The 13,424-nt window shown below is 35.8% G+C and overlaps 9 protein-coding genes and 5 non-coding genes across 14 annotated transcripts; 7 read left to right on the forward strand and 7 right to left on the reverse strand. All coding sequences in view use genetic code 11, as the record gives it.

Annotated features, from left to right (window-relative positions):
• Positions 1-159: 159 nt before the first annotated feature.
• On the reverse strand, positions 160-232 carry trnT-UGU. Its single transcript has one exon. It is a non-coding gene; the product is annotated as a tRNA-Thr (tRNA).
• Positions 233-990: 758 nt separating this feature from the next.
• On the forward strand, positions 991-1,618 carry trnL-UAA. Its single transcript has 2 exons — positions 991-1,025; positions 1,565-1,618. It is a non-coding gene; the product is annotated as a tRNA-Leu (tRNA).
• Positions 1,619-1,899: 281 nt separating this feature from the next.
• trnF-GAA lies at positions 1,900-1,972 on the forward strand. Its single transcript has one exon. It is a non-coding gene; the product is annotated as a tRNA-Phe (tRNA).
• Positions 1,973-2,554: 582 nt separating this feature from the next.
• Positions 2,555-3,034, reverse strand: ndhJ (NADH-plastoquinone oxidoreductase subunit J). The gene has a single exon. It carries the CDS (start codon positions 3,032-3,034, stop codon positions 2,555-2,557), a length of 480 nt encoding a protein of 159 aa, YP_009172143.1.
• A 98-nt stretch (positions 3,035-3,132) lies between these two features.
• On the reverse strand, positions 3,133-3,876 carry ndhK (NADH-plastoquinone oxidoreductase subunit K5). The gene has a single exon. It carries the CDS (start codon positions 3,874-3,876, stop codon positions 3,133-3,135), a length of 744 nt encoding a protein of 247 aa, YP_009172144.1.
• ndhC (NADH-plastoquinone oxidoreductase subunit 3) lies at positions 3,867-4,229 on the reverse strand. The gene has a single exon. It carries the CDS (start codon positions 4,227-4,229, stop codon positions 3,867-3,869), a length of 363 nt encoding a protein of 120 aa, YP_009172145.1.
• A 948-nt stretch (positions 4,230-5,177) lies between these two features.
• Positions 5,178-5,856, reverse strand: trnV-UAC. The gene is made up of 2 exons: positions 5,818-5,856; positions 5,178-5,214 (listed from the first exon to the last, which is right to left on the reverse strand). It is a non-coding gene; the product is annotated as a tRNA-Val (tRNA).
• Positions 5,857-6,047: 191 nt separating this feature from the next.
• Positions 6,048-6,120, forward strand: trnM-CAU. The gene has a single exon. It is a non-coding gene; the product is annotated as a tRNA-Met (tRNA).
• Positions 6,121-6,232: 112 nt separating this feature from the next.
• On the reverse strand, positions 6,233-6,646 carry atpE (ATP synthase CF1 epsilon subunit). The gene has a single exon. It carries the CDS (start codon positions 6,644-6,646, stop codon positions 6,233-6,235), a length of 414 nt encoding a protein of 137 aa, YP_009172146.1.
• On the reverse strand, positions 6,643-8,139 carry atpB (ATP synthase CF1 beta subunit). Its single transcript has one exon. It carries the CDS (start codon positions 8,137-8,139, stop codon positions 6,643-6,645), a length of 1,497 nt encoding a protein of 498 aa, YP_009172147.1.
• Positions 8,140-8,889: 750 nt separating this feature from the next.
• rbcL (ribulose-1,5-bisphosphate carboxylase/oxygenase large subunit) lies at positions 8,890-10,317 on the forward strand. Its single transcript has one exon. It carries the CDS (start codon positions 8,890-8,892, stop codon positions 10,315-10,317), a length of 1,428 nt encoding a protein of 475 aa, YP_009172148.1.
• A 791-nt stretch (positions 10,318-11,108) lies between these two features.
• psaI (photosystem I subunit VIII) lies at positions 11,109-11,219 on the forward strand. Its single transcript has one exon. It carries the CDS (start codon positions 11,109-11,111, stop codon positions 11,217-11,219), a length of 111 nt encoding a protein of 36 aa, YP_009172149.1.
• A 358-nt stretch (positions 11,220-11,577) lies between these two features.
• On the forward strand, positions 11,578-12,135 carry ycf4 (photosystem I assembly protein ycf4). Its single transcript has one exon. The coding sequence runs from the start codon at positions 11,578-11,580 to the stop codon at positions 12,133-12,135; it is 558 nt and encodes a 185-aa protein (YP_009172150.1).
• A 362-nt stretch (positions 12,136-12,497) lies between these two features.
• Positions 12,498-13,190, forward strand: cemA (chloroplast envelope membrane protein). The gene has a single exon. It carries the CDS (start codon positions 12,498-12,500, stop codon positions 13,188-13,190), a length of 693 nt encoding a protein of 230 aa, YP_009172151.1.
• Positions 13,191-13,424: the final 234 nt, after the last annotated feature.

The raw sequence follows: 13,424 nt of genomic DNA on the forward strand, positions 1-13,424 counted from the left end.
AATTTCATCAACATCCGTATTTTTTGTATATATATTATTTATTTTTATGCTTTGTATCTAGCAAAATTGTAAGGTAGAACGATATAATAGACCCTCGATTCCCCATTTAATTTAGAGAAAAAGAGAAATTCTTGTTCATGGAACATCGATAGAGAAAAAAGCCGACTATCGGATTTGAACCGATGACCCTCGCATTACAAATGCGATGCTCTAACCTCTGAGCTAAGTGGGCTTACATAACAGAAATAGTGTAACAAATAGAAATATATATAGGGAATCCTTAAAATGTCAGATCTTAATTATAAATCTTAGTTATTAACTAGTTCGAAATTGGAAGTTCTACTTAGAATTAGTAAAGAATTAGTAAAAAAAACACTAGAATTTCATAAAGATAAAGTTAGCTTGATATGCTTAACTAAATGATATTCTTAAATAGGATTCTAGAATTTATTGAACTTTCTTTTTATTTCTCTAATTCGCAACAATTTGATATGGCTCGGACGAATAATCTAATGCATATAAAAGAAGAATATATATGAATAATATAATAAAGAGAAAATGCCAAGAGATTGGGATTTTCATTCGATCATTATATACATTTTTTTGAGATGTTTTTTTTTTTTTTATTTGTTAATAATTTAAGGATAAATAGTTCACTAAGGAGAAGATAGAATCATAGCAAATGAAATTTCTAATTCAGATTAGAAAAAAAAAAGAATGAATATCAAGCGTTATAGTATGATTTTGAATACTCTAAAAAAGGAAGGAGGGAGGCGGGAGAGATAAAAACTTTTGGATATATTCATTCCAATTGAATTGCAAATATATCAACGGTAGAATCAATTCAATTCTGAATTGCAATAAGCGAGCGGGGTCTCTCAAATAGAGATGAGCTGCTAGACTACGTCGAATAATGAATTTAATGATTCAAAAAAACTAAGAGATGGATGAAATTATACAAGGAATCCTGGTTTCAAAGAAAAGGAAAATGGGGATATGGCGAAATCGGTAGACGCTACGGACTTGATTGTATTGAGCCTTGGTATGGAAACCTGCTAAGTGATAACTTCCAAATTCAGAGAAACCCTGGAATGAAAAATGGGCAATCCTGAGCCAAATCCCTTTTTTGAAAAAACAAGTGGTTCTCAAACTAGAACCCAAAGGAAAAGGATAGGTGCAGAGACTCAATGGAAGCTGTTCTAACGAATCGAAGTAATTACGTTGTGTTGGTAGTGGAACTCCCTCGAAATACTAGAAAGAAGGGCTTTATACATTTAATACACACGTATAGATACTAACATAGCAAACGATTAATCACAGAACCCCTATCATAATATAGGTTCTTTATTTTAGATTTTTTTTTAGAATGAAATTAGGAATGATTATGAAATAGAAAATTCTGAATTTTTTTAGAATTATTGTGAATCCATTCCAATCGAATATTGAGTAATCAAATCCTTCAATTCATTGTTTTGAGATCAAAAGTGGATTAATCGAACGAGGATAAAGAGAGAGTCCCATTCTACATGTCAATACTGACAACAATGAAATTTCTAGTAAAAGGAAAATCCGTCGACTTTATAAGTCGTGAGGGTTCAAGTCCCTCTATCCCCACCCAAACCCTCTTTTATTCCCTAACCATAGTAGTTATCCTTTTTTTTTCTTTTATCAATGGGTTTAAGATTCATTAGCTTTCTCATTCTACTCTTTCTTTCACAAAGGAGTGCGACGAGAATTCAATGAATCTTATGCTATTCATTAAATAGATGATTTCTTTTTTATTTGATAGGACTACCTACCTCCCCCATTCCAAATTTGGAATGGAATACTTTATTGATTTTTTAGTCCCTTTAATTGACATAGATGCAAATACTCTACTAGGATGATGCACAAGAAAGGGTCAGGATAGCTCAGTTGGTAGAGCAGAGGACTGAAAATCCTCGTGTCACCAGTTCAAATCTGGTTCCTGGCACAGAAAAAAAAAGGATCTACCGAATAGATATTGATACAAATATCTTTAGATGGATTGGGGTACATATTCATTAATAATCTAGATAGTATAGAGTAAGTAGATAAATCTCTAAACACTTCTTTTTAGAAAAGGGTTCAAATTTCTGGTTCTTTTCTTTATGGTTTTCTGGTTCTTTTCTTTATGGTATAGAAAAAGGGGAGATTAGGTGCCCTTTTCTTCATTTTTGCATTTCTTATTAATTTTGTATGCCGCTATTCTGAAGAATTTTTTTTAGTCTTGCTTATCCTACTTTCCTAGTTGTTCTAAGTAATCCGCGCGGTACAAAGTTCGTGGTAGGAACTTCTTTAAGTCATTGTATTTTTCTGTTCATACGAAGGAAACGAATATGTGATTTTCCAAATTGGAAAATCGAAATGAAGCCCTTTTTGTTCAGTCTATCTGTATCTTTTTGTATAATATAATAGGAATTAATTAGAATAGAATAAGTATTTCGTTTCGTCTAGGAACAGAACCTAAAAATATTCTTTGACTTGAATAAAATCTGGAGTTGTGTTGTATAAGTGAACATGAATTTATTATCATTCAATGAGCATCTTGTATTTCATAGAAATTGGGGGTTATATAGTCCTTACGTAAGGGCCAGCCTATCCAACTTTCAGGCATTAAGATACGTTTAAGACGTGGATGATTATCATAAGAAATTCCCACCATATCATAAGATTCGCGTTCTTGAAAATCGGCACTTCTCCAAACCCAGAAGACAGATGGGATTCTAGGATTATCTTTTTGGGCAAAGACTTTTATGCATACTTCTTCTGGGTTATCTATACCATACTGTATTCTCGTAAGATGATACACGCTAGCTAAAGATCCACCAGGTGCTACGTCATAAGCACATTGGGAACGTAAATAATTGTAACCATATACATATAAAATGACAGCAATGGAATCCCAATCCCCCGCTTTTATTTGTAAAGTCTCTATTCCCCGGTGATCGAAGCCCAAAGATCTATGAACCACCTCATGTTTGACTAGCCAATTAGATAACCAACCCTGCTGCATTGTCTTAATCTCTCCCCCTTTGTATAAATATTTCATATTTCAAATGCAAGTTTGAAAGATTGCACTGCTCTTTCTTTTTCTGCACAAAAGAACCCCTCCTAATTCACTAATTTGTAGGAAGATATTGGACTTTTGGATTTGAAAAAAGTTTCAGAAGATATATCTAAAGTAGATGGTGATTGATAGAGCAATTCTTGTTCGTAAGTTCCAGTGTGAGTACTGCGCCGAACATAAAGCTTGTGACGGGTAGTAAAAGATCGATTTTTCTTTTGACTTTGACATAGAGTTCGATCCTCAACTATTTCTCGCGATATCTTCTTACGAAGTTTTGTTAGGGCATCTATAACAGCCTCTGGTTTAGGCGGGCAACCCGGCAGGTAGACATCCACAGGAATTAACTTATCAACTCCTCGAACAGTACTATAGGAATCCGTACTGAACATTCCCCCTGTAATAGTACAGGCTCCCATAGCAATGACGTATTTCGGTTCAGGCATTTGCTCATATAATCGCACTAAAGATGGAGCCATTTTCATTGTTACCGTACCAGCTGTTAAAATTAGGTCCGCTTGCCTAGGACTTGATCTTGGTACCAATCCATAACGATCAAAGTCGAATCGTGAGCCTATTAATGCAGCAAATTCAATGAAACAACAACTGGTACCATATAGAAGGGGCCATAAACTGGAGAGTCTTGACCAATTCGAAAGATCGTTTGGTGTAGTTGAAATAACGGAATTGGAACTTGTTTGGTCGAGTAACGGAAACTCAATCAAACCCATAATTGTCTCAATGGAATCTTTTCCTTCTTTTTTTTTGTCTGAATATTCAGTTAAGACCATTCCAAGGCTCCTTTTCGCCATGCATAAACTAAACCAACAACTAGGATAAGCACAAAAATGAAAGCTTCGATAAAAACGGATACACCCAATACGTCGAAACTCATTGCCCAAGGATAGAGAAAGACCGTTTCCACATCAAAAACAACAAAAACTAGCGCAAACATGTAATAGCGTATTCGGAATTGTAACCAAGCCCCCCCCATGGGTTCTATACCCGATTCATAACTAGAAAGCTTCTCTGGTCCTTCACTACTAGGGGCTAAAAGTCCTGAAATCCAAAATACCAAAATAGGAATAAGGCTTGCTATTATTAGAAATGTCCAAAAAATATCATATTCGTGAAGCAGAAACATAAATGTACTCCTATTAATGTGGAATAGGCAGAACTGAATTAGTCAATTCAAGTTGACATGACATTATCAATTTATCCAGAACCTCTCTCTTTTCCTCAGTGAAACAAGAATCTGTTTTGCTCAAACCAAAGGCAAAAAGCAGCTTACTTTAGCCTTTGTTTCTTTTGTAACATGTCTCTCCTTAAGGAGATTCATCCAATGGAATCCCCACTCCCTTTTTTTTTTTATTTATCATCTATTTAGATATGATAGAGACCTAATTCTTATACAAAGAAAACTCTTTCGCTTCACTTTGTCTCGCTTTCTCTAAAATCTCTAGAAAAAAGAATTGCTCTACCCTTTATTTAATGATAGTCAGAGACTATTAAATAAAAAAGAAAATACTTACTACTAATTCGATTAGAACCTAATTAAAATGGGATAACTAATGTATGCATCCTAATGAAGAGTAATACTAAAAAAAAAGAACTCTATTTCAGAATTATGAAACAGAATATCCAGTTTTATTATTTACTCTTTCTTTTTTTTTTTTTCTTTCGATTTTTTTTATTTTATTTAAAGTGGATCGATTTAGATAATGTATATTTAGATAATGTATATATAGTAATATACTTCAAACAAAATAGGAATTCGCAAAATGGAGAAAATCGTTGCAGTCATTATAGGAAAGTATAGGGACTTAGAGCATATCCTATTTGAAGGAGGATGGAAGTCAAATTAGTTAAGGGATCTTTTCTTCTATTTCTATTGATTTGATCAAAATTCTTTTTTCTTTTCCTGTCTCTATGATTTTCCATGAATGGAGCCTATGGTAATGCTTTTATCTCTATTCTATGGCGCAATCGATCGTCGAGTCTATAAACAAGTACTAATAAGGAAATAAGGAAAAAAACTATACTAAAGTAAACATAAGATATCCATCCTAAAATGAAAAAAAGACGTATATATTAGGGCTATACGGATTCGAACCGTAGACCTTCTCGGTAAAACAGATCAAACGGATTATTATCGAAATGATTCGAACTGTTTCAAAGACCCAACATGCATTTTTATTTTTCTGCATTGGGCTCTTTCATCAACTGATGTAAAGATCAGTTAATCCGCCATAGTTTTTCTTTAGAGAAAGATAATAAGATGGCTCCCTGTGCTCTGATTGATTATTTTTCTTATGATCTATCTAGGAGCAATACCAAAGTGTTTCAAAGGAGGATTACCTTGACTTAGGTCTGCCTCCGGCCTAAATTAAATCAACCTAAGTGAAATGGAGTCTCTATCGTTCCGCTGCAAGAGTTTACTATGAGACTTCATACACCTTAAAGTTCATAGAACGAAAAGAAGTTTTTTGGAGGCCCTTATCCTCATTACGCCTAGCATTGAGTGGGCTGGATATTTACCTTATCAACTAGCAAATCAATAGGGGTTCTATTTGATTAAGTACCTGAATTGGCACCTGAATCGGACTGAACCGACTGTTTGTCAGGCTACTGTTCTCCTATTCTTTCGAATCCATGAAGTAAGACATTGATTTTGCAATTAAGTTCAATTATGTTCATTGCATAATAAGTTCCCTTGAAAAGCATTGGCGCACGTGTAAGCGAGTTGCTCTACCGAACTGAGCTATAGCCCTTGTCAGAGATATCTTAACATATAGATAATTTCTTGTCAAGATGAATATTCTCTAATGCCAGAGGATATTCCTCTGATCCGTTTACTATATAACATAACATAAATATACCAATAACAGAGGGGTATTGCTTATAAAAAGGATTCGATCTATAATCGATCGAAGTAATGGGGCTTCTTTTGTGGTGATAAATTGCCTACTTAACTCAGTGGTTAGAGTATTGCTTTCATACGGCGGGAGTCATTGGTTCAAATCCAATAGTAGGTAGGTAGGTAGAAAAATTACTAGATAGCATTGGACTTACTTCGCTTCGCTATCTAATAACTTTTTCTACCCTTCTTTCCTTTTTCTTTGTATCAACGAAACCTTTGGATTGTCTTCAATTAGATGGGGGAATCCAATTGACAGCCTCGACTCGTATCCTAGCTCGTCTGAGAGCTAGCTTCGCTTCAACCAATTCTTTCGTACCCTCAGCTCTACTCAAGTTAGCTTCGGCTATTTCAAGTGCCTGTTGAGCTTCTTCTGGATCAATGTCACTACCGAGTTCTGCATCATTTCCTAAAATAATGATCTCATTATTAACTATTCGCGCAAAACCACTCCACAGAACCGCCGTTAACCATTGGTCGTCGAGGAGGCGTATTCTCAAAGGACCCATATCTACAGCTGTGTTAATGGGGGCGTGGTTTGGTAATACACCAATTTGGCCACTATTAGTAGATAAAATGATTTCTTTCACTTCACAATCCCAAATAATTCGTTTAGGAGTCAGTACATAAAGATTTAATTTCATTTCTTCAATTTGCTCTCCTCTTCTAAGTTTATAGCTTTCGTGCTAGCTTCATCGATGTTCCCCACCAAATAAAAAGCCTGTTCGGGTAGGCCGTCTAATTCTCCAGAAAGGATTAGTTGAAATCCCCTAATTGTTTCTGCAAGACCAACATACTTTCCTGGGGAACCGGTAAAAACTTCTGCCACAAAGAACGGTTGTGATAAGAACCGCTCGATTTTTCGTGCTCTTGCTACAGTTAAACGATCCTCCTCCGATAATTCGTCCAACCCAAGAATTGCGATAATGTCCTGAAGTTCTTTGTAACGTTGTAAAGTTTCCTTAACTCTTTGTGCAGTTTCATAATGTTCGTTGCCAACGATCCGAGGCTGTAACATAGTTGAGGTTGAATCTAAAGGATCTACTGCGGGATAAATACCCTTGGAAGCCAATCCTCTGGAAAGTACGGTAGTAGCGTCCAAATGTGCAAATGTTGTGGCAGGGGCAGGGTCGGTCAAATCGTCCGCAGGTACATAAACTGCTTGGATCGAAGTTATAGATCCCTTTTTGGTAGAAGCAATTCTTTCTTGCAAAGAACCCATTTCTGTACTAAGGGTAGGTTGATAACCCACTGCGGAGGGCATTCTTCCTAATAAGGCGGATACTTCCGATCCTGCTTGAACAAAACGAAAGATATTATCGATGAATAAAAGCACGTCTTGCTTATTAACATCTCGGAAATATTCCGCCATAGTTAGGGCAGTTAAACCAACTCTCATACGAGCTCCCGGTGGTTCATTCATTTGGCCATAGACTAGAGCTACCTTTGATTCCTCAATATTTTTTTCATTAATTACTCCAGATTCCTTCATTTCCATATAAAGATCATTTCCTTCACGAGTCCGTTCCCCTACTCCGCCAAATACGGATACGCCTCCATGAGCTTTAGCAATGTTATTGATTAATTCCATGATGAGTACTGTTTTACCTACTCCTGCTCCCCCAAATAGTCCGATTTTTCCTCCACGTCGATAAGGAGCTAAAAGATCGACCACCTTAATACCTGTTTCAAAGATAGATAATTTCGTATCTAACTCGATAAAGGCAGGCGCAGATCTATGAATAGGGAATGTTGCACTAGTATCTACAGGACCCAAATTGTCAATAGGCTCCCCCAGAACGTTAAAAATTCGTCCGAGAGTAGTTCCACCGACTGGAACACTGAGAGGAGCTCCCGTGTCAATCACTTCCATTCCTCTCATCAACCCGTCTGTAGCACTCATAGCTACAGCTCTAACTCGATTATTTCCTAATAATTGTTGTACCTCACAAGTCACATTAATTTGCTTATCGGCAGTGTCTCGACTCTTTACTATCAAAGCGTTATAAATATAAGGCAACTTGCCCGGGGGAAAAGTGATATCTAGCACGGGTCCAATAATTTGATCAATACGCCCTGCGCTTTTTTCTTCAATTGTGGAAACCCCGGGACGCGAAGTAGTAGGATTGGTTCTCATAATTATCACATAATTATCAAAAAAAGGAATTTGTCGAAATTTTTATTTTTTTTTTCTTGTTGAATAATGCCAAATCAAATCAAAAAAAATATCCAAAAATCCAAAACTAAAAAGGAAATGAATTAGTTAATTCACTAAAAAAGAAAAGGGGACTAGCACTTGATTTCGTTGCCCAAGCGAATCCCATTCAATCGTTTACTTATGGAATGAGTCCGTTGGAAAGTTCAATCAATCTTTTTTTCATATAAATTTTGCCTTTTGTTAAGGATCTGTGCCTACTCTACCTTCCTATCTAAGACTTCGATATACAAAATATATACTACTGTGAAGCATAGATTGCTGTCAACAAAGAATTTTCTTAGTATTTAGGTATTTAGATTCAAAATATCAAAGGGGCCTATTAAGAACTTTCAAAATTTGAAAATAAGGATTAGGGATTGGTTTGGGTTGCGCTATATCTATCAAAGAGTATACAATAATGATGGATTTGGTGAATCAAATCCATGGTTTAATAACGAACCGTGTTAACTTACCATAACAACAACTCAATTCCTATCGAATTCCTATAGTAGAATTCCTATAGAATAGAACGTACACATGGTGTACGCATTATATATGAATGAAACATATTCATTAACTTAAGCATACTCCTTTTTAGATTTTTGCAAAGGTTTCATTTACGCCTAATCCATATCGAGTAGACCCTGTCGTTGTGAGAATTCTTAATTCATGAGTTGTAGGGAGGGACTTATGTCACCACAAACAGAAACTAAAGCAAGTGTTGGATTTAAAGCTGGTGTTAAGGATTATAAATTGACTTACTACACCCCGGAGTACGAAACCAAGGATACTGATATCTTGGCAGCATTCCGAGTAACTCCTCAGCCCGGGGTTCCGCCTGAAGAAGCAGGGGCTGCAGTAGCTGCGGAATCTTCTACTGGTACATGGACAACTGTTTGGACTGATGGACTTACCAGTCTTGATCGTTACAAAGGACGATGCTATCACATCGAGCCCGTTCCTGGGGAGGCAGATCAATATATCTGTTATATAGCTTATCCATTAGACCTATTTGAAGAGGGTTCTGTTACTAACATGTTTACTTCCATTGTGGGTAACGTGTTTGGTTTCAAAGCCCTACGCGCTCTACGTTTGGAGGATCTACGAATTCCCACTGCTTATGCAAAAACTTTCCAAGGTCCGCCTCACGGTATCCAAGTTGAAAGGGATAAGTTGAACAAGTATGGTCGTCCTTTATTGGGATGTACTATTAAACCAAAATTGGGATTATCCGCAAAAAATTACGGTAGAGCGTGTTATGAGTGTCTACGCGGTGGACTTGATTTTACCAAAGATGATGAAAACGTAAACTCACAACCATTTATGCGCTGGAGAGACCGTTTTGTCTTTTGTGCTGAAGCAATTTATAAAGCACAAGCAGAAACTGGTGAAATTAAGGGGCATTACTTGAATGCGACTGCAGGTACATGCGAAGAAATGATTAAGAGAGCTGCATTTGCAAGGGAATTAGGGGTTCCTATTGTAATGCATGACTACTTAACTGGAGGATTCACCGCAAATACTAGTTTGTCTTATTATTGCCGCGACAACGGCCTACTTCTTCACATTCACCGAGCAATGCATGCAGTTATTGATAGACAGAAAAATCATGGTATGCATTTCCGTGTATTAGCTAAAGCATTGCGTATGTCGGGGGGAGATCATATCCACTCCGGTACAGTAGTAGGTAAGTTAGAAGGGGAACGCGAAATAACTTTAGGTTTTGTTGATTTATTGCGCGATGATTTTATTGAAAAAGATCGTTCTCGCGGTATCTTTTTCACTCAGGACTGGGCATCCATGCCAGGTGTTATACCGGTGGCTTCAGGGGGTATTCATGTTTGGCATATGCCAGCTCTGACCGAAATCTTTGGAGACGATTCTGTATTACAATTTGGTGGAGGAACTTTAGGACATCCTTGGGGAAATGCACCTGGTGCAGCAGCTAATCGTGTGGCTTTAGAAGCCTGTGTACAAGCCCGTAACGAAGGGCGCGATCTTGCTCGTGAAGGTAATGAAATTATCAAAGCAGCTTGCAAATGGAGTCCTGAACTAGCCGCAGCTTGTGAAGTATGGAAGGAGATCAAATTTGAGTTCGAAGCGATGGATACCCTATAGAAAGAGAAAAAAATAGAAAGAGAAAAAATCAGTTACGAAATGCAGTAATTCTTCTTTATTTTTCTAATTGATTGCAATTAAATTCGGCTCAATCTTTTTAGAAAAGATTGAGCCGAATTTAAATAGATCATGATACGATCATGAGACTTGACAAATCGAGATTCTTCTATTCTATATATCTAGAATATATAAAGGTATAATACAATAAACAAATAGAAATCAAAATATAGTATTATCATACGATAATGGAATCAAATACGCAGTATTTACAGAAAAGAGTCTTCGTTTATTATAAGGTAGTAGCTGTGAATAGCCATCGACTACCCGGAAAGGGTAGAAGAATGGGACCTATTCTGGGACATACAATGCATTACAGACGTATGATCATTACCCTTCAACCGGGTATTCTATTCCACTTCTACTTTTTAAATTTAAATTAAAGTGAAATTAAAGGGTATTCTGAAAGAGGTATTTCTTTTATTTTCACAATAGTTTTCTTTTGACTCCAATTTCAAGTTCGATTAGAAGGATAGAAAGGTGATGAGAATGGGAAAAGAAAAATCAAATATTTTTAATTAGTTCCCCTTTTTTGCAATTTTCTTATTATCTATTCCATTCATTTTTTTAGTATTCTAAAAAAAATAGTATTCTATACAAAATCTTTATTTTGTAAACTAAAAAATACAATAGTCAATATTCCTTATAATAGATATACTTAATTATATCATAAGAATCTTAAGATATATTTCGAATAGATAGAAATAGTAAATTTGAATTGAGACACATATTCTATGACAGATTTTAACTTACCCTCTATTTTCGTGCCTTTAGTAGGCTTAGTATTTCCAGCAATTGCAATGGCTTCCTTATTTCTTTATGTGCAGAAAAATAAGATTGTCTAGAAACGACGGGGCCCAATTTTCTTAATGTATTTCCAGGATCATAATACAGATATTTTTTTGTGTAAGTAATATAATATGATAGGGTATGTAGCTCTTTCTACACACAAATGAAAAACGTCTATGGATGCAGATATAGGCTACGAGCATAAATGCATGCATATGCGTAGCCGAGTATAGCGAGTTTTTTTTAAGTGGATCCACGAATTCTTTTTGAATAGAAAGTCAATGTATCTAACCAATTATTTCACAGGAGTACTAGCTACTGAAGGTTATTTCAGAATCAAAAAAAGTAAAGTCAAAATCATTTAGCTTATTCTCTCAATTTCAATTGACCGCTACTGGATTTAGTATATCTAATATGAATTGGCGATCAGAACACATATGGATAGAACTTCTAAAAGGTTCTCGAAAAAGAGGTAATTTTTTCTGGGCCTGTATTCTTTTTCTAGGTTCATTAGGATTCTTAGCGGTTGGGGCTTCCAGTTATCTTGGTAAGAATATGATATCCGTACTTCCATCTCAACAAATTCTTTTTTTTCCACAGGGGGTCGTGATGTCTTTCTACGGAATCGCGGGCCTATTCATTAGCTCCTATTTGTGGTGCACTATTTTGTGGAATGTAGGCAGTGGTTATGACCGATTCGATAGAAAAGAGGGAATAGTGTGCATTTTTCGTTGGGGATTCCCTGGAATAAAACGTCGCATCTTCCTTCGATTCCTTGTGCGGGATATCCAATCAATTAGGATTCAGGTTAAAGAGGGTCTTTATCCTCGTCGTATCCTTTATATGGAAATCCGGGGCCAGGGGGTCATTCCCTTGACTCGTACTGATGAGAAGTTTTTTACTCCACGAGAAATTGAACAAAAAGCTGCCGAATTGGCCTATTTCTTGCGTGTACCAATTGAAGTATTTTGAGTACCAATTGCAATTTTTTGCAATTGTAAGGGATTTTCGAGTATTTATCTAAAGGAAGGAACAAACGAGAATAAGAGAAAATTGCTTCTAATTTGTTTTATCCAAGTGAGATATATGGCATAATATTCTTCCATTTTTATATGAAAGGCCTTTCTCTATTCCACTCCATTTAGATCTAAGAAAGAACCCAATACAATGAAATTCCACTAGTATACAAAAAGATAAATAGATACAAACACAAGGTCTCAAACCTTGTTATAGAATTTGTGTTTCAAAGAAAAGAAATATCATATATATTCAGCGAATGAAATAGAGTCGGCGAATGAAGCGGATTCATTAACAACTCAATTTACAGATCAAAAATGAAAAAAAAGAAAGCATTGCCTTCTTTCCTATATCTTGTATTTATCGTACTTTTGCCCTGGGGAATCTCTTTCTCTTTTAACAAATGCCTGGAACTTTGGATTAAGAATTGGTGGAATACCAGGCAATCCGAAACTTTCTTAACTGATATTCAAGAGAAAAGGATTCTAGAAGGATTCATAGAATTAGAAGAACTTTTTCTCTTGGACGAAATGATAAAAGAGAAACCGAAGACACATGTACAAAAACCTCCTATAGGAATACACAAGGAAATAATACAATTGGCCAAAATAGATAATGAGGATCATCTCCATACCATTTTGCATTTCTCAACAAATATAATCTGTTTGGCTATTCTAAGTGGTTCTTTTTTTCTGGGTAAAGAAGAACTTGTCATTTTGAATTCTTGGGTTCAGGAATTTTTCTATAACTTAAATGACTCAATAAAAGCTTTTTTTATTCTTTTAGTTACTGATTTTTTTGTTGGATTTCACTCCACCCGCGGTTGGGAACTACTAATTCGTTGGGTCTACAACAATTTTGGATGGGCTCCTAACGAGCTAATTTTCACTATTTTTGTTTGTAGTTTTCCTGTTATTCTAGACACGTGTTTGAAATTTTGGGTCTTTTTTTGTTTAAACCGTCTATCTCCTTCACTTGTAGTCATTTATCATTCGATTAGTGAAGCATAAACTCACTCATTTGATTTCCTAATATTTTTCCTAATATTAATCAAATTAGCATATTTCTTCCTTTAGAAAGAAAGCCTTTTCCTTTTTAGCAAAATTCTTTCTATTTCTACCTGCTCAAGGTATTCATCATTCCAGTACAACTGTTGCAGTAGAATGACAACAGACTCGTGTATAGGGAACTAGATTAGCTTAGCTACCTATCTAATTTATTGTAGAAATTCCGGGATCCGCGAT

This window comes from Setaria viridis, chloroplast, assembly GCF_005286985.2.
Source record: "Setaria viridis chloroplast, complete genome".
Classification (NCBI taxonomy): Eukaryota; Viridiplantae; Streptophyta; class Magnoliopsida; order Poales; family Poaceae; genus Setaria; species Setaria viridis.